The sequence below is a fragment of the Pteropus vampyrus genome, unplaced genomic scaffold (genome assembly GCF_000151845.1).
Source record: "Pteropus vampyrus isolate Shadow unplaced genomic scaffold, Pvam_2.0 Scaffold68, whole genome shotgun sequence".
Classification (NCBI taxonomy): Eukaryota; Metazoa; Chordata; class Mammalia; order Chiroptera; family Pteropodidae; genus Pteropus; species Pteropus vampyrus.
The window spans coordinates 1,572,609-1,596,353 of record NW_011888849.1 but is presented as its reverse complement, the minus strand read 5'-3'; the positions used below and the strand labels follow the sequence as shown (position 1 = coordinate 1,596,353).

Sequence of the window (23,745 nt, the reverse complement as noted above, 5' to 3'; positions counted from 1 at the left end):
AGAATCTAAAAAACCAAACTCATAGACATTCAGAGTAGAATGGTGGCTACCGGAGGCTAGGGGTTGGGGAACTGGGAAGATGTTGTTAAAGGGTACAATCCTGTAACTAGAAAACAAATAAGGTCTGGAGATCTAGTGCACAGCATAGTGATTATAGTCAACAATACTATATTATATACTTCAAACTGCTGAGAATAGATTTTGAACATTCTCACCACAAAAAAAAAATGTATATGATATAACAGAGGTTTTAGCCAAAACTTCGGTGTAATCTAATTATATTACAATAAGTAAATGTATCAAATCAACATGTACACTTTGAATTTACACAATGTTATATGTAAACTGTATCTCAATTTTTTTAAAAATCCGGAGAGAAAAAAATGGCATAGATGATAGAGGCTCTGTCTGTCCCTCTGGTGACCAAATCAAAGTTGTGACGGAAACAAGGAGCAGCAGCAAGGAAAGATTGCCTGGGATCTAGATGAACAAGCCATACAACGAGAGAGAAATCCAAGAAATCATCCTGCAATGGCAGAAGATAGGACAGGGCAAGGATGTGGGGCTGCCCGGTCCCAAGAGGCTGAGTGAGACACTTTTGAAGGAACAGCCCCAAGTGGTGTGTCAAAGCTCAAACAGAATAAAAAGGGAAACTGCACATGGGGTAGCCTGACATGGAGTGACAGTGCCCAAGAAGCACCTCAAAGGATAGAGGGTGGCAGAAGTGATGAGAAACTGGTTACATTTAAGGGGATAGATTGAATAAGTGTATTTATTAAGGATAATGAAAATAGGGTCTTCACTATTAGAGTAAAGAATTTCAAATATAGAAAAGAAAAAGCTAAATGAACCTTGTAGTTTCAGAGTGGAACTAGAGGTTATCTGTGTGACTCATGGTTTTCAATATATATATAGGCAGATAAGAAATATATATAGATATAAACGTGTCTGTGTGTGTACAGAATATTCATATACATATATACATACATACTTATACATACATACACATATACGAAATTTATTTGTACCCATGTATTTCTAGCTCTAAGAAGGCCTAGGAGCAGCGATTCTCCTCCTCCCCCGAATCAGCAATGAATACACCTAATATTAAGAACTTGGTTTCTAAACGTTATTCTCCACTAAAAGGAATTAGGGCTCCTCAGAGAAATGGTTAATTCCAGGGCTGTGGCAGGGAAAGTATAAGAGGAATCTGTAACATCTTGTTGTGCCCCCAAATAAGAAAGAACAAAAAGAATGATGGATAATAAATGGATACAGGAGCCAGCTTGGAACAATGTGAGCGTTGATTAAATAATAATAGTAATGAACTAAAACCCCTGAAATAAAATAGGACATCATAAGTTCATACTAATACAAATAAATAAAATGAATAAATTTAAAATCTGATGAAAAACATTACATTTACATAGTTTTAAAATATCTCTCCTGAAGATACACAGAGTAACTTGACAGTGGAGATAGCAGGAAGAACTGTCTTACAGTGATCAAAGTAAATACAATCGATCAAGGACAAATCAACGTTAAGTGCCACCTGATCGGATGCAATGAAAACATGACAGGCTTCACATTTTTGATATCCCTGCCAAAACTGGGTAAACTTCATGTCTGTAATCATGAGGAATAATCAGAAAACCCAAATTAGGGACGTTCTACAAAGTAATTGGTCTGTAAATTTCAAGAGTCAAGGTCATGATAGGCTTTGCCTGTGGAACTATTCTAGACTGGGGAGAATAAAAAGATGACTACTAAAGACAACACTCATTCTGAACTGAATCCTTTCATTAAGATATCCTTCAGGAAAAGATATAATTGGACAACTGGTGAAATCTGAATAGGATCTGAAGTTCACATGCTAGGAATGTCACAATGTTAATTTTCTGATTTTGATGGTTGTATTATGGTTATATAGGAGAATGTCCTTGTTTATAGGAAATCATACTAAAGAATTAGAGGGCGACAGGGCATCAAATTGGCAGCTTACTATCAAATCATTCAAAAAAAATTCTTTGTACTATAATTGTAATTTTTCAGAATGAAACTGTTTCAAAAATACATCTCTCCATACTAATTCATGATAAAAACACTCAACAAACTAGGAGTATAAAGAAACTTCTTCAAAACTGATAAAGGACATCTATGAAAAAGCCACAGCTAGCATCACCATAAATGGTGAAAGACTGAATGTTTTTACCCTGAGATAATAAAAGAAAAAAAAAAACACAACACAAGACAAGGATGTCCATTCTGCCACTTCTACTCAACACTGTACTGGAGGTTCTAGCCAGGACAATCAGGCAAGAAAATAAATAAAAGGCATCCAAACTTGAAAGAAGTAAAACTACCTCTAAAAATTAGCTCTATTCACAAGAGACATAATCTTGTATATAGAAAACAAAAATCAATTGTATTTCTATGCAGCAGGAATGAACAAACTGAAAATGTAAACAGGAAGACAATTTCATTTACAATAGCAAAAAAAAAAAATCCTTAGAGATAAATTTAACAAAAGAAGTGCAAAACTTATACTGTAAGAACTGCAAAACATTGTTGTAAGAAATTAAAAAGTTAAATAAATGAAAAAAATTGCATATTTATGAATTAAAAGATTTAATATTGTTAAGATAGTAGAATAGTCAAAACAATCTTGAAGAAAACAAAGTTAGAACACTCACACTTCCTGATTTCAAAACTTACTATAAAGCTATAGTAATGAAAACAGTGTGGCGCTGGATAACGACAGATGTACATATTAATAGAATAGAACTGAAAATTCAAAATAAACCCTCACCTTTACAATCAATTCCTTTTCAACAAGGAGACCAAAACAATTCAATAGGGAAAAAACAGTCTTTTCAAGAAGTGATGCTGGGACATCTAGACACCCAAAGGCAAAAAGATGAAGCTGGACTCCTACCTCACACCATATACAAAAATTAACTCAAGCTTTTCCCAGGTCAGCTGTCCTAGAGAGTGCATTCTTGGCTCCTGTCCCGCTAGCGGATGGACGATGGGGACTCTGGGCGCCCAGAGTGGCTGCTGGGAATCTACTTCCTCCCCCACGTCCCCGACAGCCTGCTCTTGGACCTGCGAGCTGTGCTGCTGCGCAAACTCTACCCCTTCAAGGTGAGAAACCTGCGAAAGTGGTATGCTAAGGAATTCAAAGACCCTCTGCTACTGGACCCCCCAACATGGTTTAAGTCCGTTCTGTTTCACAAGCTTACGTTTCAGCGCCTTTCTTTCCCATTGTGACACACCCCTTTTTCAAGGGAAGCTGCAGGTGGATCCACACCCCTGCAGTCATCCACTCGGTTCACATCAGGGCAACTCTAATTCCAATTCTCTCCACATTTCTATTTGAGAATTTCTCCAAAGCCAGTGGTTTCAAAGGACAAGGACCTAAACTTTCCATGGATGACTATATCTATGCCCCTACTTTCTCATCCTTCTTACGCTTCTGCTTTTCATGTTATGGAGCCCCTATTACAAGTATGAGGAGGAAAGAAAGGAACTATGAGAGAAATAGCCATTGGCTCAGGGAGAGATGCCCAGAGGGTAGTTTCCTATTGGATTCAGAACAAGGAAAACTGCTCAGAACCCTTGTCTTCAGTGGCATTTGAAACACCAGCAGCAACACATAAGAGCAAGACACTGGTAGGAGCCATAAACCATCACCTTCCAAGGATACTGGCACAAACAGACCAATCACCTGAGGATGGGCAGAGGAGTATGGGCTCAGTAATAGGGAAGTGGTGCTAAATACCTCACCATGTGCCCAAGGTTCGTTGCAGGATTACTAAAAGCAGGACCAGACAAGAAACTGGACAAACTTCCAAGAAGCATGGCCTGCTTGGCATGTTCACAAGTCATTTGACCCACAGTGTACATGTGACTAAACCCTCAACTCATGACTCTCTGTAGCATATCACTAATCAGCAACACAAATAGTGTGATGTTTCAGGCCATTTTCAAGTTCAAAATTATGCCTCTTTAATATTCAGTAAAAACTATCATGTTTTCTTGATTCCACATCTGGGTGGGGAGTAGAATATTCTGCAAGAGGTTTAAAGTTAGTTTTCTTTAAGGTTCAGCCCTGGCATGACTTTTAATCAGAAATCGGTTAAACTGGAAGATGTTTTGTTTCTGTCTGAAACAGCTCATCCTAATAGAAGAGATTTTTAAGTCTCCTTGTTTATCTATCCTCTTTCCAAACCTTAGTTTTACATATTTTTATAGACCACCTGACAGAGTCATTTTACTCTGAGATCTAGTGTCTCAAACCTGAACTACAAGTGTGCTTCCTACTGGATAACTTCATCCTTCCTAACAGTTTAATCATTCCTTCTTGTCCTATTCTTCAGTTGAAGTGGGGGGACAGTGGGTATGACATGTCCAGTGTGTACATATACTGTACTTGGTGTTCCATTAGCTTTCTCTAAATTCACACAAAAAGCCACAAGAATAATAGCAGAAATTAGTCCTAGTTAGTGACTTCTTTTTGCCTGTTCTGCTCACAAACTGTATTGCTCTGTTGGGAGTATCGTCTGACTCACGTCTGATCCAAATTAAGGTAGCTGCTGACCAAAAAAAAAAAAAATCAAAGACCTAAATCTAAGAGCTAAAACAAGAAAACATAAGGGTAAATCTTTATGACCTTGGACTATATAGTGGTTCCATAGGTATGAGACCAAAAGCACAACCAATTTTAAAAAAGATAATTTAGACTGGATCAAAATTTAAAACTTTGTATTTTAAAGAACACCATCAAGAAAGTAAAAAGACAACCTACAGAATGGGAGAAAATACCTGCAAATTATATATCTGATCAGGGATTTGTATATAGAATACATAAGGAACTCTTACAACTGAATAAAAAGACAACCCAGTTAAAAAATAGACAAAGGATCTGAATAGACTTTCTCCAAAGAAGATATACAGATAGCCAATAAACTATGAAAAGACATGAAAAGACACTCAACATCAGTCATCAGGAAAATGCAAATCAAAACTGCAATGAGATACCACCTCACACACCGGATGGCTATAACAAAAAAACACATAACAACATGTACTGCAAAGGATGTGAAGAAATTGGAACTTTCTCACATTGCTGTTGGGAATATAAAATGGTGCAGCTGCTTTGGAAAACCATCTGGCAGTTCCTCAAAAGCTTAAACAGAGTTCCATATGACCTAGCAATTCCAATCTTAGGTATATACCAAGAGAAATGAGAACATATGTCCACATAAAACTGGTATATAAATGTTCAGAGCAGTATTATTCATAATATTCCAGGACTGGAAACAACCCAACTAATGAATGGATAAATAAAATGTGGTATACCCATATCATGGAATACCATTCAGCAATAAATAGGAATGAAATACTGATACTGCTACAACATGGATAAACTTTGAAAACATTATGTTAAGTGAAAGAAGCCAGACACTAAAGACTACATAGCGTATCATTCCATTTATGTGAAATATCCAGAAGCTAAAGAGACAGAAAGTCGGTTTATGGTTGCCAGGGGCTCGAGGAAGAGGGGACTAGGGAGTCACTGCTAAAGCGTATGAGGTGAAACTGAGATGAACATGTTTAAAATTGTGGTGAAAGCTGCACAACTATGTGAATACACTAAAAATAATTAAATGGTATACTTTAAATGCATGAACTGTATGGTATCAATAAAGCTGTCAAAATATACATGTTTATATGTAACATTTATAACATACACATATATTACTATATATTTATATTTGGCTCAGTCATGATAACATTAGTACCAGTTTGGCTGGTTGATTTATAAGTTTAAGTACAAACAAATATCCATTTTACCTTTTTAAAAGGTCTATTATTTTACTATGTGTCTAACTGGCCAGATAATCTTGTCTAATCAGCTTCTAGTACTGGTATCTTCCCAGTGTTAAGTGTTCTCATCTGCCTTATTTATAGGACCTGGTTTACCAGAGACCCTATTGTAGTCATCTTGTTACTCTCAGTCTTCCCAACCCTACTACATTATAGTAATCAGTTTCTTGAGGTACTAATCTGTGATCCTTTTCCACTCTCTTTTTGTTGGGCATCTCTAGAGACACCTCAAAGATTGGAAGAAGTGACTTGCTACTCCTTTTATGCATGCCCACCTTGCTCAGGCTGATAGCTCTACTTACTTTCCTAGAAGCAAACTTAACTTGCTCTTCTACACCCACTCACTCTCACTCCTCCATCCCTGCCCTGGTTCTAGCAGAGATGTCTGAATTAAGCTTCTTAAGGGCTGGGGAACTTTTCATTTCTCTGTCAACCATATACATTGCCATTAGGATCAAATAAGATTAGGTGATAATCCTTAAACAAGAGGTAGTCTTGATTACATAATCATTTCCGTAGTTTCAGAGCAATTTATATGAATTTTGTTTCAATTTTACTATTACCAAAAACCTGCAGCATGACTAAAAATTACAGTAGTTCCCCCCTTATCCGCGTTTTTGCTTTCTGCAGTTTCAGTTACCCACAGTCGACCATGGTCTGAAAATATTAAAAGGAATATTCCAGAAATAAACAATTCATATGTTTTAAATTACACAGTTCTGAGTAGCGTGATGAAATCTCTTGCCACCCTGCTCCATTCCACCCAGGACATGAATCACCCCTTTGTCCAGCGTATCCACGCTGTATAGACTACCTGCCCGTTGGTCACTCAGTGGCAATTTTCAGTTCTTAGACTGGTTTTCAGAGGGATAGAGTGACCACATTCACATAATTTTTGTTGCAGTATATTATTATAATTGTTCTATTTTGTTATTATTAGTTTTTGTTGTTAATCTCTTGTGCCTAATTTATAAATGAAACTTTACCATAGGTATGAATGTACAGGCTAAAACAGTATATTTAGGGTTCCATACTGACTGCAATTTCAGGGAACCGCTGGGGGACAGGGGGTGTCTTTAAACATATCCCCTGCGAATAAAGGGGACTACTGAAATAAGACTGATTTCCTCCAATCACTTATAGCAAGGGTGATGAATTTAAATGCTTACAAGGCCAAAAATATAAATGAGCAAAGTACAGTGAGGTGGAACTGTGGTGTAAAGGAATACATGCTCATCTGAAAGGGAAGTAAATCTTAATTCAGGCCAATTGCTTGCCAGGCAGAAATGTGGCACCAGTGTCACCAGATTTCCACATTTTCCCTAAAGGATCTGAACTCTCAAGATTTTTAAGTGTTGACACACATTTTAAAAATAACAACTAAAAAACATTACATGCAGGCCACATCCCAGCATACTGGTCCACAGCAGGCGGCTTTATAGCTGGCCAGACTAACTCTAAAATAAAAACAACACATGCTCGCTTTGGTAGCACATATACTAAAATAAAAACAATATAAAGTGAAGAGCCAGTTACATTTTAGCACAAGGAAAGAAAAGGAACTGTATACAAGCCAAAATTTTTCAGAAATTAAAACTTATTAAGACTAATAGGGATTCTGAAGCTAGTAAAAAGAGGCCCATGCAAAGTAAACTATTCAAGATAACAAATATGCCAAAGAAGGCTTTAACTCAGATCTTCTGACTACTACAAAGTGACTTTTCCACTACATCATACTGGCTCCCAAGGGAACAGAATTACAGAGAGAATAAGACATTTTGTCACCAGACAGCAGTCTGGAGTACAAACTCAGAACCAGGAATCAAGCTCACTATTATCTTCCTGAACAGACGCTGAGCTCAAGAATATTTTAACCTAGATTAAATGATGGTCAATACTCCCAGCCTCTTCAGGTGGTTGCAAATGACATGTACATAGTGACTTGTATTGGCCATCAGCAACAGCACTCAAAAAACACAGAGTAGCCCAAGAGAAGTAGGGAATGTAGGAACTTTCACCTACCAAAGAAGGGGGAGGAGGGGAGCTAACGTTTGTTTTCATTTTTTTCTTATTTGAAAAGCAAATTTTCAAAAGTACTTGCTCCATGAAAGCAAATCTTTAAGTTCAATTAAAAACAAAGGAAGAAAGAAGAAAATAAGAGAAGTCACATGCCTGCAAAGAGTCTCTTTGAAGGTTTGTTGTGTTAATCGCTTAGATAATCTGTAAAATCATTTAATTCTCATGTATTTAGACTCCTAGAATTTTAGAGCTGGATGGAAGAACAGAAGCCATTCATTCAGGTCACCTCTCTGAATCTTGTAGACCTATTGTACAAATGTGTAAAATCACACCAAAACTCAGAGCTCTACTTTTCTGTTTAGGAAATTATTTGAAAGTCTTTTTAAAAATTATCTCCTATTGCTCTTTCTCAAGAAGCTACTGGAATACATGTTCCAAATAGCCCATGTATCTTCTGAATAAGGAGCAAACCAAGATAGAACTAAATATGCGATCCAGGAAATGGATTCATTATAGGAGAGAAGCAAAGGGAAATTCCAGGCAACCACTTTGCAGCAGGCCTAGAGCAAAACTAGTCCAGACTGCAGCTGGGGAGAAGTGTCCAGAAGGAAGGTCTCCAAGGAAAACACAGGGAATCAATAGATCATTTAATAGGTTTGATCATGTGGAAATATTGTACGAAATAGCTATGGAAGCAAGAGAAAATAATCAGAAATAAGTAAATAGAAAATTAAGAAAATGACAAAACATGGCAAAAACCAAGATGAACAAGAAAAAGAATGTAATCACATTACACTATGTGGCTTGGCAGTGAACAATATTTACAAAGTCCTAACAGTCTAAACACTGAATACTGCTATATCCAAAATCTGTGATATAACTTTTTGGTAAGATGAGGCAAGAAGGAATGATAAGAAAGAATTAAATCTTAACCTACCAGAAAAACAAATCAACAGATAATTCCTAAAATTAAGAAATCAAGAAATAACGATACAGCATATTATTTGGAAATACTAAAATTAATTTCAAAATAAAGAGAGTTGAATAATGGTTGAATAGTTTAAAGAGTTAAATGCGGTTGCCCCTGGGAGCAGGAACTAAGCAAGGAACTGCTGTTTTTGCTGCAAACCTTTTAGTATTATTTTTTCTTTTCAGTACTATTTCACTCTTAAAACTCTGACTGTATTACTTTGATAAATATCAAAAATGAATTTTAAAAATCAGCCATATATGAAATAGATTCATTTAAGTTTTCCCTTACAAGGCAGGATATTTGATTTTTAGTGTATATGTGATATGTTAAAGTGTTCTTCAAAAAAATCACCAGTGCAAGTACTGAATTCAGAATCTCATTCCTTAAGAAAGTCGATTACGCATTCAGTTTGCCCCACAAGTCATTCTGTTTTGTGGTAAGAAGAAAAAAAACAAAAACAAATGATGAGTTACAGGGCCCATTATGCTAGTCACATACTTGTTGGATATTTTTTATCCAGTTACTACTACAAGAGAACTTGGATGCTTTGTGACATAAAGCTCCATTATAAACAGTATTATCTTCCTTATAAGTTCATCTTAACTGAGACTTTGTTATACTACAAAGGAAACGAGAGCTATTTAAAAAATAAAAACTATTAAGAGCATCAACTAATTATAAATATTGATATGTATCAGGTGAGCTGTCAAAGAAATACTCTTTATTATATATCATTTCATAAAAACAATTATATAATCTCTATTGTCAGAAGCTCAATTATACTAGCATCATGACTCTGATTATAAGAAACTGCCTTTTCTCAGAGCCATAGTACAGCTAGACAGCAAGGCGAAATTCCTTTTGGGGTTCTAACAGAGATTAGAGATTTTAAAAACATAAGGCCTCAGATTTATGGAAGAAGTAGGAGCTTTAAAGCTGATCTGGCCCAGCACCCACAATGACACGGCGAAGCTAATGGCAAAACCAAGACTAGAATCCAGTTGAACTGAACCTTTTCATGTAAAGCTCTCCTATCTTTTATTTCCTATGCCTTTCAAACCAACTTAGTTCCTATGAGTAAATCAGAACTTCAAGAAATCTTGCAAATACACTCCAATCTATAATTTCTTTATGATTAAAAAAACACAAATATTAGTTACTGGCTGCACTGATGTGTAGAGCTTGAAAAGGCAAATTGTGAGCAAAAATTTTATTGTATTTATGACTAAAGTTCCCTACTTCCAGGAGCCCTTGCCCCTTGGATAAATTTATCCAATAGATACTGAACAGTTTACTATGTGCCAGAAACTGCTAGGTACCAAGAATACCATTATAGGAGTCCCTTGTTCCTTCAGAGATCCTGGCCCCGAATGTAAGGCTGCAAAGCTGAATCATCATGTTAACTGAACTGGAACCTATACTATCTACTGAACCCTTTTCTACATGGAGAAAAATAGCAAAGCTTGGAACTAGAAGGATCCTTTCTTCAAATAAGGAAACTGAGGCCCAAAGTTGTAAGGGCCTCAGTTTACCTTTTCAAATTTTTAAGAAATTCTTTATAAGGAGCTGTCCTTCTAAATCAAGACCTATCTTGAACAACTCTTTATTTTTACAGTGCTATCCTCTTCAACTGTACCTTCATATCCACTTTTTCCAGGCCCTCTCTTAGGTATTGTTCTCTGCCACTAGCTTCTTCCTTTTGGCCATCACTACCTGCTTCCCTAGTTTCCCTGCCACGCTTTTGCTCAGGTCTGCTCTTCCTCAGCTGCTATCTAATCGCTCCAAATTCAATACCTCATTTTTTCAAAATCACTGTAGGGTCCCATGAAATTTAGCTTCTGTCCCCTCCATTTTATTTGCAGGTTACCACTGAAATGGTCTTTGGTCTTTTCCCAAGGCCCCACTCTCCTCAAAACCTCTTTGGCTGGACACGTCTGACCATTCTGCTTCTGATATCATCTGCCTCTCTAACCCCGTGACCTCTCCAACTCTGTTTCCTCCTTATCTCTAAATGTCAGTATTCCTCAGGGTTTAACTTGGGCCATCTGCATCTCTACACAGATTTTTCCCATATATCCACCCATGTCAATGTCTTCAACCATCATCTGTCTCTACACTCGACTCTCAGATGTAGGAAATCAGCTCAGATCTTTTTATCAAGTTCCACTGATATTTCAAATGCAACCTGCAATGGCTATTGAGCAATTGCTTCAGACTCAATACTACCAGCTCGCAGTCTACCATATTTATCCCTTCCAAAACTATCTCCTTATTCTGACTTCTCCATCTCTACAAGAGATGCCCAGCTATCACTAGGGTAGGTAATACGATGGCCAACCTCTGAGGTTCTTGAGTGAGCCCACCGAATTCATATCTGGCTAAGCTACTTACTAGTTGTGTATCTTTGAACAAATTAACCTCTTTGAACCTCAATCTCCTTTTCTGAAAAAATAAAATAAAATAACCACAATACCACTCTCACAGAATTATTGTGCCCATTAAAAAAAAAAAATCCCATGGAAAGTTCCTAATATAATGCAAAACACTTAATAGGCATTCAATAAATATTAGCTACTAAACCTTTTATGGTTAACATTAGCAGCAGCAGCAAGAACCTTCCTCACAGCTGAGTCTACTTGCTTAGCCTACACTGCAGCTCAGTCTTATTCTAGGCTCTGGACCCATTTCCTATTCTTAGAAGAAATTTAAGAAAATCCAGTAGCAGTTCAGGACTCATCAACCTGGTTCTAATCTTTTAACTGAACTCTTCTCTGAGCTACCAATCTACAAACTAAATCGTCATCTTGGTTTGCTTTCTGGGTATTTAAAGACTGTTCAGTCTTGTCTGCTGCCGCAAGGGGCCCCTGAGTCATCCAACTTCCTGACGGTGAACAGTCAGCTCTGAAATACCTAAAGGTTGCCACTGTGCACCTGAGCAACTTGGTCTCGTCATGTCTTTGGAAAATCAGCCAGCCACCAGGCAGGTCCAATATCTCACCAGGCTGGACTTCTTCCCACTGCCTGCAGCTCAATCTCCCCACAAGAGCCTTCTTTACACTGGGGGCCCCTCCTAGTCTGAGCTCATCTTGGCACTAATCCTAAAGTTATCAGGCCCTAGACCTTAGGGCTCTCTGACTCTTCCATCTCCCCACTATCTAGTCAAAGCTGATGAATCCTCTTTCACACAAATATTCTGTGGACACTCTCCTTCCTTGTTATTTGTACCACTTCTTTATCCTTTGTCAACCTATACACTGCAACTGTGCTTCCAAAAAACTGGCAGATTAATCACCCAAAAACATAGCTTTCGTGTATCACTCTACTGCTCAAAAAGTATCTGAGGCTCTACTTCTTATGGCATAAAATCTCACTGTCCCTTGATTTTATTGTGAATATTCCTACTTCCGAGGCTTTGCTAATATCATTCCTTATATCTAAAATATTCTCTCATCCCCTTCTCCGTTCATCCAAATTTGATATTTCCTTCAAAGACATCTGCTCCAATCCTATGTTCTCTGTGAAGCCTTATCTGTTCTCTCTGGTAAATGAGCATTCTGAGTAGAGGAAAACAGTGCAAATAATCTGAGCAAGAGCAAGTCAAGCAAGGAGACCAGTGTGACTGGAATGGGGTGAGAGTGATTATTTTGGAAACAAGATCACAGAGGTGGTGAGAAGCCAGATCCCACTGAGCCTTCTTGGCTACTATAAGGACTTCATCTTTAAATCTGAGCAAAATGGAGATCAAGTGCAAGGTTTTAAGCATTCCCTCGCAAAGATATATGACTTGGATTTCAAAAAGATCATGCTGTCAGTGGTGACAAGAACAGGCTATATGTAGAGAGGCAAGTGCAAAAGCAAGGAAACTGAAGAGACTATTACAGTCATCTGGGTAAAAGGGTGTGATTAGAACTAAGGTCGTGACAGTGAAGAGTAGTCTGGATCTCGATGTATAAGCTCACTGGATGAGGGATATAAGAACAAGAAAGGTGTCAAGGATGTTGGCCTAAATAAGCAGAAGAACAGAGACATCATTATCTGAGATGGAGAAGAGTGTGGGAGGAGCAGGTTTGAAGGGAGAAGTTCTGAAGACAGGTTTTGGACATAATGAGTTCAAGATATATATTGGACATCTGGGGGAAAATGTTGAGTAAGACGTTTATTACCTAAATCTGAAATTCAGGGAAGAGGTTCTTGCTAGAAATATACATTTGGGAATTGTCAGGCCAATTTCATAAAACTTCTATGATGATAGATATGTTCTATATATACATGGCCCCATATAGTAGCCACAAGCCAAATGAGACCTGAAATGTGGCTAGGGTGAATGAGAAACTGAATCATTAATTTTAGTTAATTTACATTTAAATAAGCACACGTTGGCTACATGTTGAACAAAGCATATAGATAGTATTTAAAGTAATGTGATTAGATGAGAACCCTAAATGAGTGAATGTAGGTAGAGATGTCCAAAGATTGGGCACTGAGGCATGACAACAACATGAGTTATTTATGATAGGAATAAAAAATGAAATAACCCAAATCTCCATTGACAATAGAATAGTAAAATAATTAGTGGCATATTCACATAAGACTGCCATTCAGCAGTCAATGCATATTCATGTGAATGAATCTCAAAAACAATGTTAAATTAAAAAAGTGAGAGAAGAAATTTTTCTATAAAGTTCAAAAGCAGACAAAACTAAGCAATATACTATTTAAGAATATGTTCAGACTGATAAAGCTATAAAGAAAATCAAAGGAATTATTATCCAAATAAAAGACAACATCACTTCTTCATGGGAGGGAGAAGGCTACAATCGGGAGGTGAGCACAGAGGGCTTCAAAGTTACTGGAAATGTTCTATTTCCTAAATGAGATGGTGGGTATACAGGTGTTCATTTTGTTATTCTTCTTTGTTCTATACACTCTGGTATGTACAATATTAAATAATGTAAAGAGAAAAAATATAAAGAGCAGTATATGGTTAAGTATCAAATAGATGTTTCAAATTCTCTTTAAATAATTAAGTTCCAAAAAAAGGAAAAATAACTGTGTGGTCTATATAGTGTCTAAAAAGGACAGATTTAGTCATATAAAGAAAAGACGGAAGGGCATTCTGGAATTGGAAATCATGTACAAGAGAAAGTAAACTAGTGAGTCTAACTGGAGAAAAAGAGAGTTAAGCTGAAAAGTTAGGCTAGGGCCAGCCTACAAGAAGCTTAAATGCTGGGTCAAGAAGTTTAGACTTAATCTAGAAATAGGGCAGAACCATTGGTGATGTCTAAGCAAGACAATGGCATGAGGAAAGTGGTATATTAGTAGGATTAATCTGATGATAACGATTACCTAGTAGGAAGGTGGAAGGCTAGAAAAATCAGTTATAGAACTTGCAGATGTGAGATATCAGGGAAGATGATCATGACCTGAACTGAGATGGTGATGGAAGATCAAGTTTAAGTTTACTCCAAGAAATTTAGGGTGAAAGACTCAAGGAAGTTTAGTCTTGGGAACAGGCAGTGAGGGAAAGAGAGAGAGATTCCAAGATTATGCCAATTTTCAAGCTAAACTGAGCGAGTAACACCAAAGTATGCAAAAGTAGGGAAACTGACAGAGAAAGCTGGTTTAGAAGGAAGACCTTTCATTCATTCATTCATTCATTCATTCATTCATTCATTCATTCAATAAATACCTCAGACAGTTGAAACCTTCACCTCAGGTGACTGATGCCCAGGTGTTTCAAGAGGTTGCTAGGGACCGAGTTACCACCTCTAGGTTCCCCAATAGTTCAGATAGTTCTGCACACCCCAAACTTATCCAATATGCCTGAACAGAGAACAATAAGGCTGCTTTTCAAATGAATTGATCTCATACAAATGTTTTAAGGTCATCTCTTTCTCAAGAGGTTAGAACAGGAAATGAATGCCCTAACTAACACTGGCATCATAGGCAGTACAACAGTTAAGAGCTCAGGCTCTGGCAAAAGACAGATATGGGTCAAATCCCAGCTCTTCCAATAAATAGCTACATAATCATCTCTATGAACACATTCTTCCTACCATGTACAGCAGGACTGATTAACTTCCTTAAGATTCAAGTATACAGTAGCTTCAGATATTAGTACTTTCCTTCCTATACCCTGATCCTTTTGATTAGAACTGTATTTCCTTAATAGCCTCAGCCACTAATTTTTAGTGTAGAGCTTTCTAGATGGTTGATCCCATTCATTATTTTTTGAATCTCCTGAATTTCCCTCTCTGAGAACAACCTTATCCTGAAGACCTCGTTGTTCAACCCAAGCCCTGGACTTCATCAATGTAAATGAAGAAAAGTGGGAGAAAACCATATAGAAAATCAAATTGTAAGTAGAACACACAAATCTTTTCGTTGTCTAAAACTTAAACTCGATGTTTTCTTTGCAATCACAAACACTGGAGACAAAATGGAGCTAAACATAGCCTATTAGCAATAATTTAAGAACAAAAAGTGTTTAGACCTGAAGGAGGCCCAGGGAGGTACCCTGCCAATGCCTACCACTCCCAATTCTCTAAGCTCAGGGATCTTTTTGCATGTTGTAGTTGATTTTTGGTGTAATTGGAAATAAAGGAGGGAAAACAAGTTCTACAGATTCTTCATTTGTATTGTCTTCTTAGTGCCATTACCGGAATCCTAGTTCAGGCAGTAAAGATTAAGTTCCAACTGGTTTCTCTGCCTCAGGTATCTTTACTCCCTTACATCCTGCACACAGCCACCAAACTAATTTCCTAAACTACCAGTTTCATTTGCTCACTCCCAACCTCAAAAACTCTTAATGGCTCTCTACCTCCTAATCACTGGAAAAAGCCCAACTAAAATTCAAAGCCCAGGCTAGTTATTATCCTACTTTTACAATACGGGACTTGTTTCCTCCTAATTCCCTCACGGAAATTCTCTAAGGCTCCAACTAGACTAATCTTCTTGCTGTTCTCCCAACACAGACTAATCTGCACACCTAGGCTGGATTATAACCACTCCTGCCCACACTCCACACTCTGCCTTCAAAGGCCAGCTCAGACCCCCTCTCAGACCCCCCAGACACTGTGCTCCTTAAGCACACACTGCCCTTACTGTCCATCTTCTGACCCTCCTCAAACACATCCTTTTTAATAGGCTATATTCTCGTAGCAGCTCAATCCACTCCAACCAAGTGGAAGTTCCTTGGAAGGCAGATCACATACTTACACAGTGCTCCGAACTTGGTAGGTCTTAAATATTATTAAAACCAGAGGAGGGGTTCAAATGATGTATCGAAGTAGGGCAAGCAAATACTGCCTATCTTTGGCAATTCCTCTTTATTCACAGTAAAGGGTATTCAGTGTTCAATATCAGGCTGAACATTTTATACACAGACCAGCAAAGTGCAGAGAGCGCGCCGCCGGATGGCAAAAAACCTGCGTCCCAATCTTGGTTTTTGCCACAATCTCTGCAATTGTGGGGAAAACACACAAACTGTCTGGGCCTCAGTTGTTTCAGGTGCAAAACAAGGGAACTGCTGTGATGGATCCCAAGATATCCTTTCCCAAATTCCCCCGGACGGGAAACCCAAGAGTAGTCTGCTCGCTGAGGACGCAGGCAAACTTTACAGGTCCCAACGCAGGCATTTCCATATAGTAGTGGAAACTCGTTCCCCATAGGAAAAAGAGGGGCTGGGGAGGAAAAGGGTCTCCTGGGACTTGGGATTCCTTTACTTCAAGGCAAGGGACAGTCCGCCTCGGGTTCCCGGCCCCTCACAAACAGATTCCCTGGAGAGTGGTGCGGCACGGCGCAGATCCCAGCAGCGGGCTGCGGTGACTCAGTCTACCCTCGTGCCCGCGCCCCGTGCCCCCACACTTGTGACACATGCTCCATGACCCCAGGTCACAGCTCCCGTTCACCTTCACTGGCCCGAAGGACGGCGTGCTCCCCTGGTTAGGGCCCTCGCTCCCGCCAGGCGAGCAGCCTTTCTGGGCCCTAGAGCGGCCTCAGCGTGCCAGTCTGGGCCCCAGGCCGGCGGGACTGCCGGCGTGAGGGGCGGCGGCAGCAGCTTTAAGTGCTGAATCACCACTTTGCAACCTGAGCTCCAAACCACTGTAACCTGCGGGCCCCGAGGGCCCGGGCGCTGTGCTCCGCTTACCTACAGATGGGCTCCAAGGGCGACAGGCGGGCGCCAAGGACCGAGCGGAAGGTGCTGGGCAACCCAGGGTGCAGCAACCACGCTAGCCGGTACCGCATACCCCAGCGCAGCCGCTGGGATCACAGCGAACGAACGCTTCCTTTTTGCGCCGAGAGCCGGCCTGGCCCACTGCGCATGCTCAGTCCGCCGCGCCGCCTCCCGAGAGCCCAACGAGCGGTCGCCGCTCCGGGTTTTACCTGGAGCCGGACAGGGCGGGGACCGCGGGGACCGCCAGCATCCCGGGCGTGAGCCAGCGGGTGAGATGGAGTCCGGCAGTGAAGCTGCAGAAGCCCAGCAACCAGGCTTTCCCAGGCAGGGAGGGCCCCGGCTGAGTCACACCCGCACATGTGAGGACGGCTATATGAATCAGGCTGTGTGTAGGTGGGGACTGGGATGCTCACGAATACTGTGAGGACACCTAGGGCCACGTTGGCGTAGGCGCCCCCAGTGGTGCAAGTATTGGAACTAGGTCCGCCGACGAGGCGGCTTTATCGAAAACGAATCTGCGGCTGTGCGTGGTCCGTGGGCTCCCTCTAGAGCGAGGTGGGGACGTGGACCGCGGAGGTAGAAGAGAGGGGAGAGTTAGACCACCGGGGTGTCGACCAGAGGGAGGCCGGGACCCTGGGGGAAGCTTCCATCCTGGGTGAGCTAGCAGCCCTTGAAAGAACAAAGTGGCTATGGGACAGGCCACAGCAAAACAAGGATTTCGTGGACTTTCGAATCCACAGTAGATAAAAACTATTACTATTTTTAAAAAACCCACATATACCTGTAATACTACTACTATTGTCAGCGTACTTTAGACACTATTTGTAAGACAAACTTTTTTCCCCGATGGCTTCATGGCGTTTTGCATCCAAGAACAACCTAATTAAATAGTTGTTATGGATCTGACGTTGTACTACATTATTTTACAGGGGTCTTTAAGGAAGAGTGCAGTTTGGGATGTGACTCCCTAACTTGAGTGCTTTTAGATTTCTGTTGTGGTAGACGGAAGACTGCGGCCAAAAACAGTGCTCTAAATCTAATTATTGCTACAAATGGGTTTTCAGGAGGAGGAATCCTTAATCAAGTGGATGCTTCATCAAAAAGGTATGGGAGATCTTTTTTACAATATGGTTTCAGCTAAAGGCAGACCTTGGATGGATGAAAACTGAGGCACTGGAGATGAGGAAGCACTCCTAGTGTAGTGCAAGGCAAAATTCCACCATATTACATACTAACCCCAACCCATCTGTATTGGTTTCCTGTGGCTGCCATAACAAATTACCACAAACTTAGTGGCTTAAAACAATATAAATGTATTGGCTCACAGTCTAGAGGTTAGAAGCCCAAAATCAAGATGTTGGCAGGGCCACACGCCCTTCAGGATCTTAGGGGAGAATTTGTTCTTTGCATCTTCCAGCTACTGGTAGATGCCAGCTTCTTTGGCTTGTGGCCACATCACTTCAGTCTCTGCCATCTCTTCTAGGTGTCTTTTCTTGTGTCTTTTATAAGGACATTTGTCATTGGATTTAGGGCATAGCCAGGTAATCCAGGATGATCTTATCTCATCCTAACTTAATTACATCTGCAAAGATGCTTTTTCCAAATAATGTAACACTTAAAGACTTTTGGGATTAGGATGTGGACATTAGCTTTTTGGGGGCAACTACTAAATCTACTACCCCACCTTTCTAGCCTCTACTAACTCCAGTTCACACAGCTGTCACAGCTGATTGGATGCTTACAATACTTACTTGTCAGTGCTCTCGCAAATTACATGCCCTGTTGAAATGGCAATGCCGTTACAAAACTCCCTCATTTCCATTCCTCACATACCCCATTGGAAGTAACCACTCTCTGATCTCAGCTGCCAGAGTAGTTTGCCAATCTCAAAAAGGCACTTATTTGGATCTTAACCTTCAAGAAGCAGATTAGGAATCATGTCTTAGGCATTTTTGTAGCTCACCTGCCAACAAGCACAGTGCTCAGCTGATGCTTGTCAAATACATGTTTGCTAAATCTGATTAAGCCTTAAGATATAACTACCATTTATAGGAAATACAGGGGACAAACATTAATCACACCTTATGGCTGCAATCAGTAAAATTTGGAATGTTTGGAACACTACAGGACAAATGACCCTATTTCTTTGACAAATAGATCGCAAAATAAAAAAGAGAAAGGAGAAGTCTGTGGATAAAAGGGGACTTAGAATTGGCAAGCTATGACAAACCGTTTATAAAATTTGATATGAAAATGCAAGGGGCCAGGAAGATCCAAGCCAATCTGGAAGAAAAATCTGGAACACTTACATTACCAAATATTAAGTTCGTATTAAGCTATAGTAATTGAGACAATGGCATGAGGGCAGACAACTCAGCTGTGTTAAACTGGTGGTATCTACTAAAGCTGCGAATATGTATGTTATGACCCAGCAATTCCACTTCCAGCTATATACCCAACAGAACTGGAATATTCACAGCACAATTAATAATAGTCCCAAAATGGAAACAGTCCAAATGCCCAAACATGCACAGAAAAAAAAAAAATAAACTGGAGAATATGTATAAGATGGAATAAAGCAATGAAAATGAACAGTGAAATGAACAAACAAAAATTTGCTCAGCAATGAAAATAAACAAAAATTACACTCACGATATAGATGAATTTCGCAAAAATTGTGAAAGAAGCCAGACTCAAAGGAATATATATTGTCTGAGTGTAGTTATACAGCATCGAAAACCAAGCAAACTAATCTATAGTATTGGAAGTCAGATTAGTGGTTACTCTTAGAGTGACAGTGAGTGAAAGGGAGAATATGGGGAATGAGGAAGGCCTTGGGGTGTGTTTTATGTGGGTGTGTTCAGTTTTTGAAAATTGATTGAGCTGTACATGTATGGTTTACTTTTATGTTTGCAATACTTCAATAAAATCTTCAAAAAAGATAAAAATACAAAACAAAAAAGAGACATTAACCAAAGAAAATGTTTTGTTCTTATTTGAATCCTGATTTGAATAAACCCATTGTGGAAAAGAAACATTTAGGAGACCATCAGAAAAGTAAGAACACTGACTAGATATCAGATGACATTAAGTAATTATTTTAATTTGGGGGCATGTGACAGTGGCTTTTTTTTTTTTGACAGTGGCTTTTTAAGAGTCTTTTGAGATATATACTGAATTAATATGATATCTGGTATTTGGTTCAGAATAATTCCATGGAAGTCGAGAGACAAGGGAGAAATATAGGTAAGATATTGGCCATGAACTGATAAATTGAAACTGGATAATGGATGCCTAGAGGATTTATTATACTATTTTCTTTGTTTTTGTATATGTTTGTAATTTTCCATGATAAAAAGTTTTATAATGTATGTTAATTTTAAATATAGCACTATGGTAATAACATATTTAAAAGCAACATGAATTTTTAAGAATGTTTATAGATAACTAATTTATTAATTACAAATTTGTTAAAAAGTTTTCCTACATGACTCATACTTGCTAGTATTTAAAGGAAAGTTTGACTAATTTTATGGACAGTACTTGAAATATAAATGTAAAAATCTATAGTTCATGTTTTCCATAGTTAAGACTATTCGTGATTTGTCCATTCACCAAATATGGGCCCAGGCCTTGCTTTAGATGTCGAGGCTACACCAGAGAAAAGAGCAACCAGTTTTCTATTCTTGTAGGGTTTATACTACAGAGAGAAACAAATTAATACCTATGTAATTACATAATGTGATTAGAATAATATTAGAGTAACCAGGGAGGGTTTTCTTGCTGTCCAGCTTTCACCCTCTGGGTGGGGAAAGGTGGCGAAGATTTCAACATCTGTGTCATGCATGTCCTGGGCTGTTGACAACAGGAATGTGTACATGAGACAATTTAGATGGAAGCTCAGCAAAAGCTCAGAGCATAGGGTTAAGTGTTTGAGCCACACAGGCAGCTGTCAGTGGAGGGCCAGGTTCTGTGGCTAACTCTTCACTGGACCCCTCCTGGAATTCCCCTCTCTCGATCTTTTTTTTTTTTTTTTTTTTAACGGCCCCTGACCTCCATCAACTTTTTCCTCCTACATCACTTTCTCTCCATCCAGTGTCCCAGCCAGGAGTTTCTCAACTTGAGTTTGAAAGTTGTGGAGGAGCAGTTACTTGCTTTTCCTTCTGTCACTCTCTTGCTTAGGGCTCTTCTCAGGGCCTTCCCTTAAGTGTCTAATTTGAAATTCACGAACACTGTATATTGTTTTTTTCTCTTTGCATTCCTACTGTAAGAACCCTAATTCTCCTGGACACCTGGAGAATTGGTCTCTAGGAAGGGCTCCTGAGATATGGCAAAGCAAGAGAAAACATGAGGTATAAATTTTCAACATCTTTTGCTTGTGGAAAAGTAAATGGGGTTTTGTGAATGAGTTTTGAGAATCTACTTCATAGAGTGGTTGGGGAAAATCTCTCTGAGGAAGTGATATTTGAGTTGTGATTCGAAAGGTAAGAAAGACTCCAGACAGTGGAAACATCAATCACAAGGGATAGGAGAGAATCTGGCATATTCCAGGATCTGAGAGAAGGCCAGAGAACATCTTTCCCTTTCTCTTCCAACTAATCTGCTATGGAGACTACTATTTAAACACAGTAAATACAGTAACCAAAGTTTGGGTTTGGGGAAACTCTATAGTTTAGCACTTGGGGATTGTGTTTTACAGGTTAATGAACAGTTCATGAACTGTGTTTATTCCTCATTTTATAAGCACATGCATACATATTTACTGTTTGTTCTCTTTGGCATTCATACCCACAGGCTTACAGTAACAGAACCTAACATGATTCTGGCAACTATTAAAATAGATATCTAAAGTCACGTACTCAACTGTTCACTAAAGAAGTACATAGATGTTGCTGAAGAGCCTTAGAAGATCACACAGATAGAAATGTTTATGAAGAGTTTTTTAGAACTTGGAAGAATGTTTAAGTTATGTTAAATATTCAGGATTTAAAACTACATTTTTAATTATGATTTCAATTATTAAAAATATACATATAGGCAATTAGAAAGAAGTACATCAGAATATTAATAGTAATCAGTAGGTAGTGGAAATCTATTATCCACATATAAGAGTTCCAGAAAGAAAGAGTGGAAAAAATGAGTAGTAATGTTCTGTGAATAATTCAAAAATGTTTTCCAGAACTGAAGGAAATGAGTTGCCAGAATGAAAGGATTCACTAAATGCTCAGCCCAGTGGATGAAAATAAATGCATACCAAGGCTTATCATTACAGTTTCACCACACTGAAGGGAAAAAGTAGGCTGTTTAAGGTTCCAAAAAGAGAGAAAAAAAAGAGGCTACATACAAATAATCAGGAATCAGAATGGCTTTGGACATTTCAGCAGTCGCAACAGAACCTAGAAAACACTGTCCAAAATTTTGGGGCTAAAATGTCCTTGCCTTAATTGTGGCACAAAAGCAGCAGAGTTCCCAGGGCTACTTGTAATCGCACAGTAAGCATCTCAGAAGTAACCAAGTTGGGTTAAAGCCCAGACAGCTCTCCATATGTGTTTTTCTCCCTGTAAAACCCCTGGACCTTTGCACATCCCAGTATGTGAATGTGCAAGGCATCTGCAAAAGTAATCAAAGTTGAAGTTTCCAGATGGAAGGAGAATTCGGGGTCATATTTAGTATAATTTAAATAAAATAATGTGATATTTCTTACACCACCCAAGATTGTGGTTATAAAATCATATTTGCTATAATAATTATTAAGGTAAGTTTTAATGACATAAAAATTGTAGTAATAATTGTAAGTATAAACTATACCATAAAAAATCAAATGTTGAGCTGGTGGATTATATAAAACACTAAGTTCTCCAGATACTAATAACTTCTAAAAGTTTTCAAATAGAAAGCCCAAGAGAGTAGCAAACACTTGCCATTCTTCAATTATTCTTCAGAAAGGTCTACCAAAGTGCTTGGAAGGAAATACAGGGAGAATAAAGCACAAATTTATATTTCAGTAAAATGTAATTCTGTACTAAAATAGTAGAATACCTATTAAAAATGCTTCTCTTTGTTGTCAAGGTAAAAATAAAGCTCAATGAAATGACCAGAAGTACTTATTTCAAGGTTTTAAAGATTTTTTTTTTTTAACAGCAGTTTTAGGTTCACAGTAAAATCAAGTGGAAGGTACACAGATTCCTCTCATACCCCCCACCTTCATGCATAGCCTCCCCCATTATTAACATCCTCTACAAGAGAGGTATATTTATTTTATTCTTTTATGTTATATTAGTTTCAGGTATAATACAATGGTTAGACATGTATATAATTTATGAAGTAATCACCCCGATTACTCTAGCACCCATCTGGCACTACACACAGCCATTATAATATTATTGACTATGTTCCCTTTACTGTACTCTATGTCCCCATGACTGTTTTGTAACTAGTAATTTGTATCTCTTCATCTCTTCACCTTTTCACCCAACCCCCAAACCCCCTCCCCTCTGGCCATCACCAGTTTGTTCTCTATCTCTGTAAGTCTGTTTCTTGGTAGCTTTCAAATTTTAGCAATTATGACTGAATCTGCTACAAACATCAATGTACAAGATTGTGTATGGACATAAGTTTTCAAGTCCTTTGGATATATACCAAGGCATGTATTTGCTGGACCACATGGTAAGATTATGTTTAGTTTTTT

At 38.7% G+C, this 23,745-nt stretch overlaps 1 protein-coding gene across 3 annotated transcripts in view; it reads right to left on the bottom strand.

Annotated features, from left to right (window-relative positions):
- Positions 1-17,212, bottom strand: part of IDE (insulin degrading enzyme) — a 104,096-nt gene extending 86,884 nt beyond the window's left edge. For 2 of the 3 annotated variants that reach the window (XM_011361570.2, XM_023531440.1), the window contains exon 1: positions 17,031-17,211. In XM_011361570.2, the coding sequence (XP_011359872.1) occupies positions 17,031-17,128 (98 nt within the window). In that variant the 5' untranslated portion in view covers positions 17,129-17,211. Of the gene's footprint in view, positions 1-17,030 lie in introns of all 3 variants that reach the window. The other variant, XM_023531441.1, reaches the window with a different exon arrangement.
- Positions 17,213-23,745: the final 6,533 nt, after the last annotated feature.